Source organism: Styela clava, chromosome 12 (genome assembly GCF_964204865.1).
Source record: "Styela clava chromosome 12, kaStyClav1.hap1.2, whole genome shotgun sequence".
NCBI classification, from domain to species: Eukaryota; Metazoa; Chordata; class Ascidiacea; order Stolidobranchia; family Styelidae; genus Styela; species Styela clava.
The window spans coordinates 21,085,725-21,106,551 of record NC_135261.1 but is presented as its reverse complement, the minus strand read 5'-3'; the positions used below and the strand labels follow the sequence as shown (position 1 = coordinate 21,106,551).

General features: G+C 33.7%; 1 protein-coding gene across 2 annotated transcripts; it reads left to right on the top strand.

Moving 5' to 3' along the window:
• The first annotated feature begins 443 nt into the window (after positions 1-443).
• Positions 444-19,779, top strand: LOC120329551 (oxysterol-binding protein 1-like). 2 transcript variants are annotated; one of them, XM_039396201.2, is made up of 17 exons: positions 444-1,325; positions 2,455-2,578; positions 2,745-2,826; positions 8,550-8,704; positions 10,702-10,941; positions 11,176-11,303; positions 11,685-11,812; positions 12,329-12,428; positions 12,581-12,719; positions 13,817-13,921; positions 14,893-15,050; positions 16,731-16,818; positions 17,162-17,401; positions 17,575-17,670; positions 18,022-18,170; positions 18,515-18,735; positions 19,051-19,779. In XM_039396201.2, exons 1-17 carry the CDS (start codon positions 1,204-1,206, stop codon positions 19,344-19,346), a joined length of 2,571 nt encoding a protein of 856 aa, XP_039252135.2. In that variant the 5' UTR covers positions 444-1,203; the 3' UTR covers positions 19,347-19,779. The 2 variants fall into 2 exon arrangements, with proteins under 2 accessions (XP_039252135.2, XP_039252136.2); XM_039396202.2 differs by having other exon boundaries at positions 445-1,325; positions 8,568-8,704.
• The last annotated feature ends 1,048 nt before the right edge of the window (positions 19,780-20,827 follow it).

Sequence of the window (20,827 nt, the reverse complement as noted above, 5' to 3'; positions counted from 1 at the left end):
GCTGCTAGCTTCACAGAGGTATTCCCATCGTGCAACTGACATACCGTTAACAGCCCTGTTTAAAAAAAAAAAAAAGTGTAAAATTCTTTGAAATTAAACATACCAACTGGTCCGTTGACCGTAAATTTTGACACATGGCCTCGACGGCGACAACGCGTATTATTTCATAGGATAAAGGTCAAATAATCGGTGCAAACAGACATAGAAAGGCAGGAATACAATGGGCAAGTGGGACTTACAAACAGTACAAATGGTTGTAAGTCTATGCCTTGTACCTGTATGCGAAGTAACTATTCACTTTAGACAGATGTTATACGGTATTCACTTTGTCGGTATGGGATGAGTTAGCCAGTTATTTTATTTAATATGCATGGACGAAAGCCGTATCCAAACAGCTGTTACGGTACGAGGAGACTGGTTGGGATCTTATTACAGTATTAAATACAGAAATAATTATTTTTAAGGTCTAACAATTTAGATTTTGTTATACTGTTATACCTCACTGTTGGCGTATCGTAAGTGATGATTTTTTGTCTTGTAAAATATATTATGTACCGATACTGCGATACCGGAATTTTTATAATTCTGTCAATATTTCGGGTCTGGTATAGCCTAGTTTAGTACAGTAGTACCACATGTAGACTACTTCTAGATGACCTGGCTCAACAATTTTTGCATATGTCAATCCTAACCCCCACCTGACTATGTCACCGAAAAATTACGTCATTTCGACGTCACAGTGGCGTAATAAGGCCCACCGAAGTATGCGGATGGTTGTCCAAAACGCGCAGATGATCACCCGAAATCGAGCAAACAATTTCTCTCGTTTTCTCGTCACAACGATCACTTTAGGAGAGAGATCGCCGGCTTTAGCAAGTTCGTTATCGGCGGCGCAGATGTCATTTCGGGCGATCGTAATTATACTTTGGCATTTCCTATGACGTGATGGTGACGTTGTAGTGACGTAATTTTTGGATGGCATAGTCAGGTGGGGGTTAGGAATAGCATATGCAAAATTCGTTATGCTACGCCCACCGGAAGTACTTGCAGACTTGTGGTACTATACTAGACCCAATACTTCTGTCTCTGCTACGTACCGGTACAATACCGATACCTTTAAAACATCTAAAATACTGGAATATGAATGTGAAACTTAACTCTGGGATTTGAATAAAGGTTTTTTGGTATGTGGTATCGTTTGAAATGTCAGACAAAGCAGTTGTACCAGGCAATTATAAAGGTTGGTTGTGGAAGTGGACAAATTATGTCAAAGGTTATCAGAAGAGATGGTTCGTACTTTCAAATGGACTGCTGTCCTATTACAAGTAAGGGATATGCTCATAATGGGGGTTAATATTCATACCTATCCAAATAATTGAAATTAAAGAGTAAAACACTGATTCCTGTATTCAAACAATGCAATCATCCATTCTGCCATTGCTGCATTGTCAGAACGTAATGAATTCATGATGATTATTGAATTAAGGAATTCAACCTCTTTGATATTTCAAGCTTTGTTTTGATTTGTTCCTACTTAACAGACTTATACAACATTCAATCACAGCATTCTAACATATTTTATTTCAATTGTTCAGGCTTTCACTTACAGACTTATGCTCTGATGTTCCATATTCAGATATTATTTATTTTCCCACAATCAGACACTCGTCTCCACCGGTTAACTTGCTGACTTGACAGTTTGAGTATTTTTCAAATCATGATAATTAAGAGGGCGTAAACTATCTACTTCCAGGCATTGTTTATGTTAAAGTGTGTCTTCTCTTTTATATCCTGACATCTTGATTATCGGTATACAAGGTGTTTTGTTCTTTAGGAAGACAGCTGCTTCACATGATGATAAGTTGTATTATCTCCTCTGTATCCCACTCACTTTTGACTGACAGATCCAAAGCAGTTAGAGCAAGGATAGAGAAAAATTGATAAATTCAGGATAGGATTGAATTTACAAATTCATCCCCGGGGAGAGGAAAGCCCATAAGACAGCTTAACCATATGGCTGTCTGGTGAACCACTGCCTCGCATCCAGTTAACATTCCATGTTGGGTACAGGATTAGTTAGGTATTTGTTTTCGGAAGTATGGGCGTGGAGGAGCCAACACCAGATAAAAAAAAATTAACTTGTCAATTTGGGTTGTGAATCACTCTCTGGAGTGAATCTTTCCCTAGTGTTAGTTTAGTGTCTGAAAGTAAAGTTTTGCAAAAATAAAAAAAACTTTGATGCTCGCGCAGCTTAAGAACTTCTTCATGTGAGAAAATGTGAAATAGCTTCTAGTATTTTCCGGAGGAAGTAACGACCACCGCCTTGACTCTAGCTGTAACTGTAATTGCTATTCAAATATTTGGTTCATTAATAAAAATATTATATTTTGTCAATGCCTTTTTATATATTATTACAATGCATCAATTGATCACCTCCTTTCTATATATTTTCAGGTCTCAAGCAGAAGTGTCTGTAGCATGTAGAGGTACAGTCATTTTAGCTGGAGCTTCTATTGTTACTGAAGATTCGTGCCATTTCACAATTTCAAATGGAAGTGCACATCGTTATCATTTGAAGGTAATGCTTTTTAACCAGAAAACAGATATATGTATTGTCTTTCAAGTTTTTGGCAAACCTTCATTTTTTTAGTTACCCATATCTTATTATCTCACATATTTATACATATGTGTAGATATTGAAAAGTATTCATGAGTCATGACTTATTTTATTTTGTAATCTTCAGGCTGGTTCAGAAATAGAACGCCAAAGGTGGATAACGGCATTAGAACTAGCAAAGACATTATCAACTCAAATGCTGGATTCAGGTACATACCTAAATCGTATATGAGGTGCATGGAAAAATTTGACACAATTTTGTATTACTGAGGCTTTTGATTAGGCTTCAGTTACTAATTTGTAGAATTGCACATTATTTGCATTTTGACAAATAAAATAATCTACTTAAATTTTTTTTTTGTGATTCATGGCTTGCAGGGCGAAATTTCTTTTATTTTCTTTCGTTTTGCATAAAAGTATGAAACAATTTTTTATATAAAATTTCTTCGATTCCAATATTTGTTGGCCTCTACTAAGGTACTATTAATAAGGCAATTCAAAAGTTTATTTCTTTTTGATATCTGTTTAAAATTATGTAGCCGTTGTACCTAGTGCCCGCCTTGGTTTAAAGTTATGCACTTTCACTTACCCACAGAATTGTTAGGGGTATGTGTATGAAATGATTGCAGCTTTTAGGGCAATAAAATTTGGAAAACAGGGTCAACTTTTTTTCTATTAAACCGCACTGCGACTGTATTAGGTAATTTCTGAGTTTCAAATATTCAAAGCAAATTTGTGATTCAAGTTTTTTCTCATATAAGCATTTCTTTTCTTTGCAATCATTATTAGTAATACACAAGAATATCAGCTGACATATGCTGCTTAGCAGTGGTCTGCATATCTTCATTCAATCGCTACTCATGTTTGACATCATTGGGCAGGATAGTGTTTTATGCATATTTTAAATATCTAAACTCATTTTTATTTGCTAGGCCTATTTGATTTTGAGGATATATAGGGATGGGCAATGTAGAATAATTTACTATTCTAGAATATTCTAGAATAGTTAAATCGAATCCAGAATACCGAATCCTATTCTATTTTCATACTGGGAATTTTCCTGATTGCTGGATTTAGATGTCAAAAAATTATAACTGTATTACTATAAATGTATTATGTATTTGGAAATTTCCTTAACATTTGATTTGATACTAAACACGCATTTCCCAGCACAATGAAATCTAAGAATATCACAATATTTTGCTTTCAATTGTTCCAAATGTATGTAATCTCTAAATACTGATATGCTAAATTAAGACACGCTTCAAACACTTTAATAGTAAGCTGTTAAATACAAAAATAGATATGAAACGGCATTAAATCATTATTATTGTTAGAGTGCCGAGTGTACTAAACACACCCGCTGAGAATTAATTAGATGCAGAACCAGCGTGTGGCCACTGCAACCTATGCGACCGATGTAAAATATTAAATTTACCCACTATCAATTAAAACCAATTTTTTATTTTGTGCGATCAAGACGTGCAAAACAAGGTTCCCGTAAACGCGATTTCGTAGTTAGTTATTAGTTAATATCATCTAAAGACGAATTCATTTTCTATTATTATCGTTACATATCATTATCTACCCAGACTTGGCCCTACTCAAACTCAATACGTAACTATTTTCGCCAGATGTGGCATCTTTTTTTAATTTCATCGGCGAAAAAAATTACTACAGACACTCGATCAAACGTGCGTCTATCTTGAACGATAGAAACGGACCGAAAGATATGTAATCTTTTGAGTGTGAAATTTAAATGCGACAGATCATCGTGTTTTGCGATATAACTTTGTATTTCGGAAGCTGGTGCAATAATAGTAATAAAATTATTCCTAAATAATATTTGATTTAAATTAATCGCAAGTAATGTCGAAACATTTCACACCTGGCTTTTGGTTTACATGCATCATTTTCTGGGGAAAACTCGCCGGTCGCGGAAAATCATTTACAGTAATGTAAAATTAGGCAAGGCACGCCTGTAAACAATTGAAGATTGTTGCAATCAGATTATCGGAATATCGCCAGTAAGTCGGCACAAATAATTATTATTATTAAACCCTAGCTAGATAGCAAAGAGGGAAAACGCAAAAAATGGTGCAATAACGAGTCTCCGACGGAAGGTGTACTTCAAGACTTCTTGTCCAGGATACGCCGATTGAGATTAAAGTGTTGGATGTTTACCGATTTTACGGGTTCTTCGCGATTAGTCAAGTTTAATTAAACGAGAGAAATTTCCACGCGAGAAAGAACGCTCGTCTTTAATTGATAAATTAGAAACCCGAAATACAAAAATTGACGCACGGCGCAAACGCAAAAATGGTGCAATAACGAGTCTTCGCCATGAGATGTACTTCCTGTCCAGAATACGCCGATTGAGATTACAGCGTTTGAAGTTTACCGATTTTACGGGTTCTTTCCGTGCAGACGCAAGTCTATTTAAACGAGAGATTTCCGCACGAGAAAAACGCTCGTCTTTAATTGGTATTTAGAAACCCGAAATGCAAAAATCGACGCATGGCGCCGGAGAGGCGGAAACCGAATCCTGTTATCGAATCCTGTTGGATTCGAATACTTTGGGATTCGAATCCTCCGGATTCGGTATTCTATATTGCCTATCCCCAGAGGATAAATTATTTTTAATTTATTGAACATTCAAAAGGACATGAACAATTGTTTGTCGACCCTTTTCATGTGATTATGTATTTGTGGGAAGTGATCATATTTGCTGAGCCGATTTTTTGTACTTGACCCCCTCATAGCAACTTATGTTGCTCACTGATGTCTTGGTAGGAAGCTCTTGTTATTAAACAATAGCTCAAAACTGTCAGGATTAGATGAGGTCAAAGCTTCGATAAAAAGAAGGAAAGTTATAACTTGAAACTGTGAGGGTAGTCGATAATTTTATATTCAATCCTTCAATAGTATTGTATTTATGGTAATAAATGATATTATAATGTGTTAACTATCGTACGGAATGGGTTAACGCTTATCTCCTACATTTATTCACCTATAAGTGGACAGACTTTAATTTCAAAAAGAAGAAATCTGAAAGATCGTATATAATTTCCCAATCCAAATTTCCAGCCAGAACGATTTTGGTTAATTATTCAAAACAGGCAATTTGAAATTGTGTCACAGGACTCATTTTTTAGTATAAGGGTACTTTTCATTTCAAAGTGCTATGATATTTAATGTCTAATCCAGGGCTTCCCGAACTTTTGAGCTCGCGGCCCCTTCTAATATTTTAAAAATTTTCGCGACCTCTATTTACGTTAATGGTGCTAAACAACAAACTACTCAATAAGAAAAACAATCACATATTTACTTAGATTGTTGTTACCTAATTATTCAGTGTATTGGGTGCGGATGCATTTTGCTGCATAGCAAGTTCAGCTGTAGCTCAATGTTTGTTTATGCAGGCCTAAATGATGAATTGGGATGTGTGGCCACCGACGGCATGGTCCTCATCCAGGATTTTTCACTCTCATTGATCAAACTTACCATAAGGCAAATTATCAGGGAAAACACACCTATACGAAAAATATGCTGCCTAAAAATAAAACACCATTTTTTCATTGTTAATATATGCCATTTGAGGTTTATAAACATGTAGGCCTAAGGAATAAAGGCAAAGGTTAACTTTTGGCTCTCCCGTAGTATGTGAACCAAGATGGCGGACACCGGAACGTAGTATGTGTACCAGGTTAGAGTTAGGCCATAATTTCATTCCAATTTACTTTACTTTAGTTCTATCACGAGTTCGGCGACTAGCCAAGTGGCTCACGTAGTGTTTGTTTCTGAAATTATGGCCGAACCCTAACCTGGTACACAATACACATACTACGTTCCGGTATCCACCATATTGGTTCACATATTACGGGGGTACCAATTTTTCTTATCTCTGTCTGGTTTTTCTTTAAAATGTTAAAAAATGTTCGATAAACTCAGTTCAGCAAATGACTTAACTGCAGCCTACGAAATTGCAGCAAGTAGGGTTTACCTCTTCTGATACTTAGCAATAGACCCTACGTAACAGAAAGTAAACAACATCGAACGCTAAAATGAATTTGATCCATATACTTGTCATTTGCAACAATGGAGAAACAATAAAACATTTACAATAAATAAAATATGTGATATGTTTCGAGGCGAACAGCAATTAAAGCCGACATTGCTATGCAAGCGCGATGATTCTACCGTGTTTCGCCGATACTAATACCAAGCCTGAACTTTATAAAAAATGATTTTATATATGATACTTCTACTATATGCTACTTATATCTTCTACTTTTACTGAAAAAAAATAAGATTAAATCGATCTTACCTGTGATGGTGTCATAATAAGAAGAATCGTTTCTGAAACATTCGGTTTTCTATGGATAAAGATTATTTTTCCTTGGCTCAAAAGTGTTGCGAACTCCCATCCCCTTTGCGATTTTGTATTTATATAAAGCAGGCTTTTCTGCCATGGTCCATTAAATGTGATTTCACTGACTGTCGTTAGGTTTTGTTTGTTCGTTTATATGAAATTCATTGCAAAAAAGGTCTTTTATTGAAAGGTATTAATCAATACGTATTTTCACGGGGAGCCGCAACTTGAACATAATATTTTTGGAGGGCGTCACAATACAATGATGTTCGAAAACCACTGAGTCCTAGTCGATAGCGAGAAATCTTTTCTACTTTTTAAATGTAATAATCTATGTGTAGCAGGTATTTTAAATCATTCAAGTCAAAACGTGCATTTTATAAGTAAATAAAAATTTGTAGCCTATATTTAAAAATGTCGCTATTCTCTACATCCCCTCAAAATAAGCCCTAGTGTTATTTTCGAAAGAAAATTGAAGACGCTGTCTTATTTTCGGGGAAACAGGGTATCAAGATGTATTCACTCGGAATCGTGAAATATTGTTTTACACTATTTTTATTAATTATATTTGGAATCAAGAGTCTGAAAAAAGCACAATAGATATAGTACTTTGTGTAAAATTGGTGTTCTATTTGCGGCTCTTAAAATTCGTTTCGCGGTCCCTAGTTAGGGAAGCCCTGGTCTAATCTATCCTAAAAGCTTAAACAACAACATGATGATGAGAAGACAAGATAACTAAGTTGTGTTCTAGAAAAAGAAGTGACATTCAAATGGCTTATATTTTCAATCAATGTCAGCAACTATAATATTCACTGTCCACCTACCAGATGTGAATTCAGGGTATATTCTTCATAATTTTTTTGGTGCTCCCAAAGTATGTGCACCAAGATGGCACACAACCTGAAACCTAACCTGGTACACATACTATGTTCTTGGTGCACATACTTCTGGAGCTCCATTTTTTTATTTGTTAATAATTTTACTTCAAACTCTTGGACAAGCTGCTACTGATACTCATGAGTGTTTTTCTTGATGATCAAAATCTTTGTAATATTGTTCATTGAGTAATCTTGCACGATTTTTTTGTTTTATGTTATTTCAAAATTACATACCGGTATGTAATGATTATTTGAAAAATATTGAAATGAATGTGTTGTGTAATTGTTTTGGTTTTATAGTATTTAAATGGACAATGATTCCTATAATAAATGGAGAATATTCATAAAACAACCATTTCAAAATAATGTTTCCTTGGAATGATTACTTCAGCATTTATGCAATATTCCAAATAAATAATATCCTCAGTTCCGTTCTTGTTGTGTTCAATTTATTATGTGAAAACTTCTCTAAATTAGCCTTAAATAAATGGGTTTTTTTCAGGGAGTGAGCAGTCATTGTCTATTAATAATGGAAAAATTTATGCGATTGTCATAGGAATACAGTTATGTGTCAACAGAATTGCAATTTTAAAAAGAACTATTTTGTGTAGAATTCTGCGCAAAAATACTTTTCTTTTTTTTATACACTGAGCCATTTCATGGTTGTGATGTCTACCTTTAGTTGTTCCTCTTTCATCAGAAGAATCTTCGGACGGGGAATCGACATCTCCTACATTCAGAAAAGGATCTGTTGATGTTTCACATAGTGATAGCAAAAAAAGGGAATTTGCCTATATTTCTCGACAAGATCAGTTATCGGAAAGTGAGAAACATGAGGTAACTGTTCAATAACACTTTATAATCTAGCAGAATTTATGATAATGACATAATTGATCCAGTTTTGCCTGTTTTCTTACTAACATTCATCAAATCGAATAGGCCTAGCTTATAAATCATTTATTTTTCATCATAATATATATGGATGAAAAAGATCACAAATATGAAAAAGGTTAAATTCTTTAAATTATGTGATAGGAGTCTTAAGGGACCTTAAGGAGGTCTTCTAGCAGCGACACGCATAATGCTGTGTCAGATTGACTAGCTATGAAAGTTGGTACATGCAGATGCTTCTAATCATTATTCCCAATATAATAAAGCACTAAAACAATTCAAAGAAAAATATTTTTAGAACAAGAACAATTTTAGAAAATAGGAAAGTCAATTATATATTAATGTTTTATGAGAACATAACATTCTGTATACATATTTTGAAATTTGCGCAAGATTTTACACAAGATGCAGCATACTGTGCAAGGCTATCAGATATTTGAAAACAAGACTAAGCATAAAATGATTATTCATTTATCATGTGAACGCTTTCAAGCAGTTTTCAAATCAATAGTTTATTAATAACGTCATTGTCAATAAGGATTCAAAATACTTGAAACTTACGTATTTTTTTTTAAGTCACTTTGAAAATCATGACAATACAGTTACCTTATGGTGCCTGGTTGATCACTCTATTAACACCCATGTATTAATGTATTTCTGCATTTTACATGTGTATTTCGGGACTTTGTGAAAGGCAGATAAGACAGTGTTGAGTTAAAGATATCTGACGTTATATCACCTATTGCCTGGGAAATGTAAAAAATCTTTCATATTCTGACCTAGAAAGTAATATATTTTATATTATTAATATCCATGTTTTGGCAATCATTTATACTCATAGGTTGATAAATAGGCATCTAGTTATTGCTGACTTTCATCTCATCTGTTAGGTTTACACAATCGGAGATTTATAGTGACCTTTGCACTTTTAAAGAATGTTCCACCTAAGCAGTGACTGTTGATGAATCAGTGTGACAAAGTCCATTTTATTATGATCAATACTAACCAAATCAATACCTTGTCGTTTATTTGAAGGTTTTAGATTAATAAAATTTAAAAAAAACTGGAGGAATAACATGCCTATTAAATGCTTGTGTTATTCGATACATTGTCGTTCATATAAAGTGAGGAAAGGGATGAAGGGTGTGCTTGTGCTATCCATTTATTGTCATTGGATTTATTTTTCAATATCTTTCTGCCATTTCTTCTTTTTCACATATATCAATTGTTGCACCACGGTGGACATCAAAGTCTTTTTTTTTTAATTTCATTTCAAAACTGTGTGTTCAGTCAGACAGACAAGTAATTCGAAGAGTAAATTTACAACAACGTACAACAAATACAGTGATACCTCAAGTCGAACATAATTGGTTTAGGATTAGTGTAATAGTGGGCCTACCGAAACATTTTTTGCCATAAGGAACAATGGTAATTATTAACAAAACATCTAAACAACAATAACTATTAAAATTTTTACATAATAAAGATAGAATAATGCAAAATTTTATATCAGTTACTGTAAATTCGAGCAAATTTTTTGGCGTTATTGGAATTTTTTTGTGTGTGATGATGTCATCAAAATTTGCACATCTTGCGGTTGTTCCACTTTCGCGTTAGATGTCAAGATTATCACAGCGGTAGTCTACTGTGACAGATTGCATACCCGTACTACTTACTTCCCTTCCTATGATTATTGTTTTGGGTGATTGACATAAGAAGACAGCTGAACAAAAAATTTTCTGACTCAATTTCTGAAAGTTGTAGAAGATATAAAATCAAATGATTTTAATTTCGAGTTTTCAGATTCATCTAAACATTTTATTTATTTCATAACTATTCGACATTGTATATATTATATGTTTTAAGCGTTGTCCGTTCCCGAACTAAATATAAAAAAAAACGTTTTTACTTGCTCAGAAATAACAGTAATGTTTTATCTCAAGATCAGAGCGACTCTCACACCACTAGAAGTGAAGTTAGCAGATCTTGAAACATGCAATAATTTGATTGGAAAACATGGAACTACGCTTTTATCAGCATTGGCAGACTTGGAAATTGTTGAAAAACAACTGTCTAATAATCCCAAATCTAGCAGTGGAGGACAGAATGTTGGAATAGCAAAATTAAAAGTTGTCAACGAACGGGCTATGCTATTTCGTATAACATCATCAGCTATGATTAGTGTGAGTATTGATGATTATTATGTTCTGATCACCTGCGTTTGATAGTGTAGCTCCATTCCATCGATGCAACTTTTGTGTCTGAAATTAATTTTTTGTGTTACCGAAATGTGTCATTTTATGCATAAATCAATCTCTAATGCTAATTGGTGTTATGGTATTTTAGCTATAATTCGACTCCTTTTTTTTTATATTTTAGTACTTATTTGAGGTTATAAAGAATTGATTTATTTGTAGGCATGCACTGAATTTCTTCAAGTTGCCAAGACACAAAGTAAAAAGTGGCAAAAAATGTTGACGCATGAAAAAGAGCAAAGATTGAGACTTGAAGAAACTGTTGAAACTTTGGCAAAACAGCACAATAGGTAAAATATATCAGATGCTAATGATAGTTTCAATCTTTTCGATATGTTTTCTTCTGTTTCAAAAAATTACTGATTGCAAGTCGCTAATTGAAAATGCAGTCTTTTGATGTGCTACTGCTCCAAGGTATTTCATGAAAATTAACAACCAGCAAAATAATTTACAGGAATCGAAGTGGTATTTGATGACGAAGACCCCAAAGCTATGTTTATTTAATTTTTTTGTCAACTTGTTGCAGTTTATTTGTCATCTTGTATTCTTTGCACAGAAATTGAATCTGTCTTCATTTCTGTATAAAAAATTGTTTCTTGTCTGGTAAGATGACAGGAAAAATAGAATATGGTTATTTCTAACTTTTTCAAATTAGCATTTGATTTATATAGTCTTGAACGAGCATTGAATGCAGCAACTGGTCCCCCTCGATCATCTCAACAAACAATAAAACAAAATAATGATGGTGATGTTACATTACAATCTTCAGCTGAGAGACAGGTCGAGCCACAATTAATAAGTGAGTTTTAAAATTGTGACTCTTTTTACTTGATATTATACGCATGAATATTTCGGACTCATAAATTAAGTTTTCAAATTTGAGGATTTTTTTAATCCATTTTTACTATCCATATCTTGGCCAAAGTTGGAAGGATACCGCATTGGTGTTAAGTCAACAAAACATAGCCTGGCCTTATTAATGAAATGTACAGAATTATATTTTTCTGGAATGCAGCAAATAACCTAGTTGGAGTACTTGCATTTCCATAAATTAAATAAAGAAGGAATTACTTTTATCTAGGGGTTCGGTGGCAAACTACAAATAAAATTTCAAAATATTAATTATGCTAGATTTGTTCATTGGGTTTTCTGATTGCGATAGGATGATTGATGTGAATATGTGTAGAAAGAATGCTAAAGTTGTTTTTGCCGAATGGTTCACCCTGTAGATTTATATCACACTACACAAGAAGCCAATTGATTGATGGTTCATGTCCTTGTTTTTTTATATCAAATCGCTATTGTTTTATTTCAGGACCTTTGAATACACTTAATGATGAATTGTCTGATGAAGACGATGAATTTATGGATGCCTATGAAGATGCTTATCCAGAAGAAAGTAGTCGGCAGGAAAGGTACAAGAAATCATTCCAATATTTCACCCAGCCTTAATAATTATGATAAATCTTCTTGTTTTTGTTTCAATGATCTGATATTTCACAGATTTTTTTGTAATTTTTTGCATGCAATCGATGTTCTGTGAACAAATTGAAAATAAATTTTTTAGAACTGCTGAGGAAAATCAGGATAAAGGTTCGATATCAACAAGTAGTAGCCATGAATCTACGGAGTCTGTTGAATCAGGATCAGAGACAAAAGCTAGAAAATTATTATTGAAAGCTGGCCACGGAGCTTCATCTGGTGGTGTAAGTTGCATATGCTATTGGGAAAGTTTTCAGTTTCACAAGAATCATCTGATTTTATTCTATAATGATACTAGAACAGTGGTTCTCAGTCACCCTTTTTTCTTTCGTGTCCCATTTTCGTTGTACAAAAATTCTGTGACCCATTAAACTTTTTTATGCTAGGTGAAGTCCACAAGCAAAACAAAAAATTCTTCCTGCAAAAATAGACACTTTCACTATAATAATATAATAGAAAATTACCACCCTGTAACAAAATACAGCATCATTCGTTGCTACAACAATCCAATTTGAATAAATTTATCAACAGCTCTAGCAATTCTAATAGATCTCTGGCCCATCTGAAAATGTTTCTGTGGCCCAGCAGTGGGCCGTGGCCCACTGGTTGATAACCAGTGTACTATAAGAATGCAATTGACCTGATTCCAAAATAAAGTGTAACTTTTGAAAACCCAAAAAATCAGTTTGTGCCCTTTGTTGCACAAGTTTATGAGCAATTGAAATGAAACCTTGATTGACTTGACCTGATTGTTTGAGTATTTCCTTACTACGCTAAATAATTAGTAGTAATGATGACATGTGTATCTTGGTACATTTATTGCTGTAGCTAAATTACACTGCAACGATTTAATGCTGAACTTCAAAGGGTACTCTTCACATGTATAACTGGAATTTTAATTCTTTAAATTCTTTATAACAAGTTGAACTAAATACAATTTAAACTTGTAACACAATATTTTTCAGCTAAGAGGCTGATTATTTTAGAGTTAGACTCCAAAATTCCATGTGTCCACGGCACACATTATGCTGATTCAAATCTATACCATGGTAACTGAATTTGTTATCCATTTTTAAATCTTTATTTCTGCAGATTGACGTGGTATTTTTAAAAAGTAATGCTTTTATTTTGTGCTGCCTTTTTTGGCTGTAAAATGTAAAAATCCTCATTTTAGTTCTGAAAATACTCTTCATCTGATTTACCGGGTCAACTTATCAGCCGGAAAACATGGTATTAAAAATAAATCAATTGATGTTCACTTCATTTTTTTTATTAGTTTTTTAGAGCTGCAGACATTTTCAATATGTTCCTTTTTTTGAAGGTGATTCATCGTACAAGAATTCCATTCAAACCAAGCAATAAACTAAATTTATGGAGTTTTATGAAGAACTGTATAGGAAGAGATCTTTCAAAAATTCCTATGCCGGTATGAGGAATTCTTGATATTTATCAGATTTACATAATTGACTTGCTAAATAAAATAGAATTGAATACTATCTTGTAGGGATGGGACGACTCTGGTGTTACAGAAATTTACAAATCTGAGTATTAGGTCAAGGACTCTAATCGAATCTTCCGAGTCTGTGACATCATGATGCAAAAACGGTTTCTGACTCTGCTACAGCAACATGCGCTCGCAAACTCAGTCATATCTCATATTTTTTGTTTGGTGGTTTTGTAGGTATCTGTTGAGCCATTTTAGAAATATATTTTTCCACCTGTTTCAGGCAGCCACAAAGCCCACAGTACAAAAGTAAACGTGGGTCAATGGTCGCCTTGGTTGTAGTCATGGACTGAATTTCCTGTGTATCGCCTTCGTTAATTCTGGGAGGCTATTTAGAAATTCTCACATGTCATTTTTGACTACAATGTGTCCACATATACTTACTATGCCACATGCGCAAATGGTAGAGAGATGCCACTCATCAATACAATGTGGTGCATCTGCTTGTGATTTAGTAGTTCATGCGAAATTTCTAAAACTAAAGAGTTATTGATGTAATTACCCCTTGGGTTGATCTCCTATATATTTCTTGTTATGATAATTTAATATGAAATGGTTTTTATTAGGCATGAGCGGGTATTTACTTGTGGTAGTGCATGTTTCATTTTTACGTGAAGTCAAAACTCGAATATATTGCATTGTTCACAATTCACATGTATAACAAAAATGATAGATAGTTTGAGCGGCGACATTATTGTTATAAGTGATCAATAGTTTTTATCTTGCATTATTTTATCTGAATATCTTATATCATTTTTCTCGGCCCATCCCTACTATCCTGCATCGTCATTGACAATGAATTTTAGAATAATGAGTCTAAGATTTTTAATATCACCCAAGTATTATCTGAGATCATCTTCATTTTAATCTTTCCTTATTTTTTTTTATTCTAGGTCAACTTCAATGAGCCGTTATCATTTTTGCAAAGATTGTCTGAAGATCTAGAATATAGTGAACTGCTGGACCGCGCTGCTAGATGTACTGATTCATGCGAACAACTTGCTTATGTTGCTGCTTTTTCTGTATCATCCTATTCTACAACTCTTTTTAGGTGAGGTGGCTGATTGATTGATAAATACAAAACGTGATTTTGAAAAGATTTTTATATAATATTTGCAGATGACAAAATTATTGATATACTCTTCAAGCATATTCCAAATTCCTTTCCATGCTGAAAAATAATCCTGTGTGGGAAAAATTTTTTCATTTCTTTTTATGGGTTTGTAGCCATCAGAGCATAAATTTCCATTTTGCTGTATCTTTGGCCATACAAAATCTTGTTTGTCAGCTTAATTAGCAAAGTTTATTTTTTTAGGTATTTTCCCTAGCTTTCAATGATAAATATAAATTGGATTTTTATGAATTAACTTTTAAAAACTGTTTGAATACAATATGAAAGTGAATACAAATTTTAGAGCACGACCGATATATCGGGCCGATATTGCGTGTTTGCCGATATATCATATCGGCCATACTCGGCAAGCGCCGGGCTGCGTGCTTCAACGGCTCTCGCCCCTGCGTAACTAGTTTCCCAATATTTCTCTCGCTTTCATTTTGCGTTCTAAAGGTGTCTCTCCTAATTCCCCCGGTGTCTTATGATTAGCCATTTCATGCATGGTCATAACTGAAAAGTTATTATCTGGAGTAACAATGACGTTTTTGAGAGAGTACACATTGAGAAAAAGGCAAATTTAGTAGCAGCATTAAACGGTGGTTCTATAAATAGAATGGATTGGAAGCTGGTGAGTTAGTGATCATAAAAACATGGTACAGGTAGCTCGAAGCAATATTGTCAGTTCCGAATTTGTGACCTCCCCAAATTCAATTTTAAATTTCTGGGATAACAGTTTTGTTTATATTGATGAATGCTTATCATTTTGCTGAAAATTACAAAATAAAAACTTAATCCATTATTATTGACTAAATAAGGTATTGAGTCTCTGGAAACAAAGTTATTAAAAATTTCACATGTAACTGCACATGTATGCTATCACAATATCGAAGGATAATTATCACGATTCACTTTTGAAATTTTTTAATACCCTTAACATATGTCCATAGTTATATTTAAAAACGTCTGATTAACAATTCTTTTTCCTGGAAATAACTAGACTGATATTGAAGTATCAGGAAAAGTTACAGAATAACATTTGTTCGAGCATTAACTGAAGTTAGTTAAATATAAGTCTTACTGCCATGATAACGAATATCAAAATGAAACTACAGACTCACCAAGGTGCATCATGAAAGCGTCGCTCAAAATATGATTTATATTAATATCGGCATTGCGATATCGGTTATCGGACACCAGTTGGCCGATATATTGATATCGGCGTCAAAAAGTGACATCGGTCGAGCTCTAAATACAGTTAGGACAATTGCTACATACATGGGTGAGAGTTCACAGGTGATAGAGTTTAATAACTGAAAACCTTTTTTGAAAAACAAGTTTAGAAGAATCTCTGTAAAATATGCACCACGCAAATTACGTCGATTGGAGAGTGTTTGTAATTCTGATGCCAATCATATTCTCTATTCTTTTATTACCCATTTAAGACATGGGTGGGACTGGCGATGATTGGTTTCAGATGATTTATTCATCGAATAATATAAAAGGAATAGGGAGCGAGAAACTACATCTTAACCGGAAAAAATTTCAACAGAACTAGACTGCAAATTGCACTGAAAAACATGAAAAGCAATATATTTTAATATCTGTTAATATTTGCAGAATCGGTAAACCTTTCAATCCTCTATTAGGAGAAACTTATGAATTTGACAGTCTTGATGAACATGGTTATAGACTGCTTGCTGAACAGGTATGCCAGAATTTTATTAAAATTTGATTCAGAAATTTGACATAGAATAATTCTATTCTAAAATTTAAAGTCATGGTTGTTCTGAAATAGCGTATCTAGTTTTTCCAAATAATATAAACTCCAGACCTTCTAACATCAGTCATATGCCCAAATTCCCATTTTTTCATTTGGAATATCTTGATTATGTACCAAAATATAGACAAAGTTTTAGTTTGTAAAGCATTCCATGACACATATTTGGCTGTAGATAACGAGACGACAAGTCCTTTCACTTTATTAGGTTCTTTGTCTTTTGTCATTAAATTGGATGTTAACAAGTTTGGTATTACTTGATATTTTTTAGGTCAGTCATCACCCACCATCAGCAGCTTGTTATGCTGAAACGACAAAATCAGTTGATCATGGAGGTTGGTCTTTCTGGGAACAAATCACTTTAGTCAGTAAATTTAGGGGAAAGTATATCAGTTTTACACCAATTGGGACATGTCATGTTAAATTCCACAAAACTGGACATCACTACACATGGAATAAAGCTACTATTACAATACATAATATCATTGTTGGAAAGTTGTGGGTTGATCAGGTATTCAATTTTTTTGTTTGTTTTGTGGTTGGTCTATGATTTGCACTATCTTGGCACGAACTTAAAAAAATTGTTATCCTTTTTTTTTCACCGTTTTCTGTTGCGATTATTTGAATTTATCAATATTTGGAAACATTATTACTATTTCCTGAACTCTTTGTGTGTTGTTCCAGAGTGGTGAATCAAACATTGTCAATCATGTTACTGATGATAAGTGCAAGATAACGTTCTTTCCATACAGTTATTTTTCAAGGGATACACCACGAAAGGTGAGAACTATATACATAGTTTTATTAACAAAGACTATCACATAATCTACTATTAAATTACTGGTACCCTTAGACCTTCAGATTCTACGTTTTGGGAGATTTTTATCTGATCTACATAATTCACGCCAATTACTTCTAGTCATTAATTAAACTTGTTGCCAGATTTAAAAGCGCCAACTGGAGATCTTCTGTGTAGAATTTTGTGAAAAATTATAGCTATTCAGTGAATATTTATATTACTACTAAAATTGTCAGTTTTGTAATATTTTTTGGAGTCAAGTCTGATGGAAGTTAAGGTCATATCTATATAGTTCGAATGATCTTCTTATATATTCAACACTGAATTCTTAGATATCTGGCTTTGTGATAGACAAAGATGGCAATGAACGTTTTCAAGTATTTGGAACATGGGATGCATCTGTGAAATGTAAAAAAGTCGATAAAGCTACTCCGAAAAGTCAACAAAATGTCACTTTATTGTGGCAAAAATATCCCCTGCCGTAAGTCTGTTATATTGAAATGTCTTTGTTATAGTAGATGTAGTAAAAAATCAAATTCAGTTGTAGAATGTTTCAATAATATTGTATTTGCATCATACTTTCACAAATTTTATTCCATTGCATTTCTTCTTACTAAAGTCAATTTTCTAAGAAGAGCAGTGTAGAACAATTGTATGTATATTAATTATTGTGTCAAGATTTGATTTTAAATCGATGGTTCAATAGAATTACTTACATGGTTCATGTTGACGTATGATTTTGATATTATTTTTGCAAAATTTCAATTTTTTATAGGAAACTACTTTTATTAATCCAAGTTGAGAAAAATATTTTTATACTTCTAGTCTTCTTGCTGAAAAAATGTATTATTTTACGAAACTTGCACTTATACTGAATGAATGGGTTGATGGAACTGCTCCGACAGATTCTAGGAGGAGACCAGATCAGAGAAAGATGGAGGAAGCAGCATGGGATGAATCTAACAAGATTAAACTTGAATTGGAGGAAAAACAGAGATGCCGAAGAAAATTGCGGGAGATGGATGAGGCAAAAAAGAAAGAGGAGGGTACTGTTCATGAAGTGTATTTAACAACTCTCGGAACAAATACATACTACATCTTTAGTTGTTTTCGTTCATACTTTAATAATATTACGATCGCTCACATTTATTAATGACTTATCAACAAACTTGCGTATCAGGGCAGATTTTGGGCTTCAAGTAAGATGCGAAATTGTTTATTTAATTGAGTTATGAATCACATTATGCAAATCAGGTTTCCTGTTCTATGTGTGTAATATTTTGGAATATAGCCACAATGGTTTCTTGATTGATTTAAACCAAATCATTATTCAAAGTCAATAATTTCATCTATGTTGTTAGGTGTTCCTGTAGTACCTTATCGACCGAGATGGTTCAAGAAAACACAGTGCCCTCTGATGGATGAAGATGCTTTTGTCTTCACACATGAATACTGGGAAGCGAAGAAAAGACAAGACTGGGGACAAACAGTGAATATTTTTGATCTTGATTCTGAGAAACCTGAAACACAGTCAACTTCAACCGCTGATACATCCACTGTATTGGGGGATTTACCAAAATCAGCGAGTGAGGGTCAGTTGACACCGTATTTTGTGAAACAACCTGTCGATCCTCCACAAAGTTCTGTTGTTTCTTGATTTTTCATTGTCTGTAATGTGGAATGCTAAGTCATGACGAAATGACTTCGAAAGTATGTGTGTTGAATTATTATGTGATGGACATGTGGACAGTGCAATTATAAATGTCTATTCTATTTAACATCATTTTTTTTCTGTTATGTCAATACACTGGAATTATATATCAGAAATAATATATTTAGGTTGTTCAGTAATAAGATATTCTGGTTCATGGTGTCAAGATATACATACAATAATAAAATTTTCTTGTAAATTGTAGGTTTTATGCTATCCAGGTTTTTTTTTTATTCTTACAAGGCAAAAATCTGATTAGCTTTGCTGTATTAATTGCTATAAGGAGCTTTCTTGCAGCTGCACAATATTTGGTCCAGGAGATGGGTGCGGTGAATAAGTTGTTGACAGAAATTTAAAAAATAAATCTTGTTGTGCAATATTTTCGTCATTTATTCAATTTTCTAGGGACTCCAGGTAAATAGCGGAATTAATGATGACGTTTAATACTAAATATAGCATTTGGATCACATTTAAAGACTACATATCACAGAGAAACATCCCGAATGGAAATTATGGTATATAAATGAATCCCGATATGGCGCAGGAGGGATGGATGGGATATGTATTTACAGTATGCACCAAATATCACATATGACGCCATATATTCATAGAATCCATTGTTTACAGTTTTGTAAATGCTTCAGGTAGAGTAGGTTATCATACACTGGAACCGCTGGAATTATTTTGGCATTACCTCATCCATTCCAAAATCAACTCTGCCATCTTCAAAGCGCGGGGCTTTACCAACGTTTATCTTATCACGTGCCGCTTTTTCTGCTTATCAAAGCCTGAACGTAGACAGTGCTTTGCTGTGGAAAATATTCTTCTGCATCCCATTTTTATCTTTTGGAGAAAGTTCTTCTTTTAAAGAAATAAAAGTCTTTTCCCACATGCTATGGATGTTTCTGCCCCAAGTGGCGCTAAAAATGCTATGCTAACTCCCGGTTGAAAAACACTGACCTATACAAACGAAAAATTTTGTGTGTAATTTACACCGACAAATGCACATTGCGTTGTCACTCGCGAAATTGATCAATTTGAATCGTTTTTCATTTCAGCAATAGCATATTTGAAAAAGAAAAATCTATTGACAAGAGAAGAATTTAAACTGAACGACAGACTTGCTATGAACATGAGTGACATCATTGTAGTAAGCCAATTTGAGAAAACTCATTTAGACCGTTCTAGACTTTTATCAACTTCAACCTTGCTACTAACGTGAAATAAAAAGAACAATCGTTTAACAGACCCGCGACGGCTATTATCATCTTCGTTCGACGGCGCCACGTTAGGTTTCGTTCATTAAATTTCATCACAAATAAACATAAAAAATATATGAGGTGTGCAAAAGAAGAAGGAGAATCCCACCCACTTCGAGCCTCTGGCAAATCAGCATCGTTCTCCGTGTCATTTTTGGAAAAGGGAAT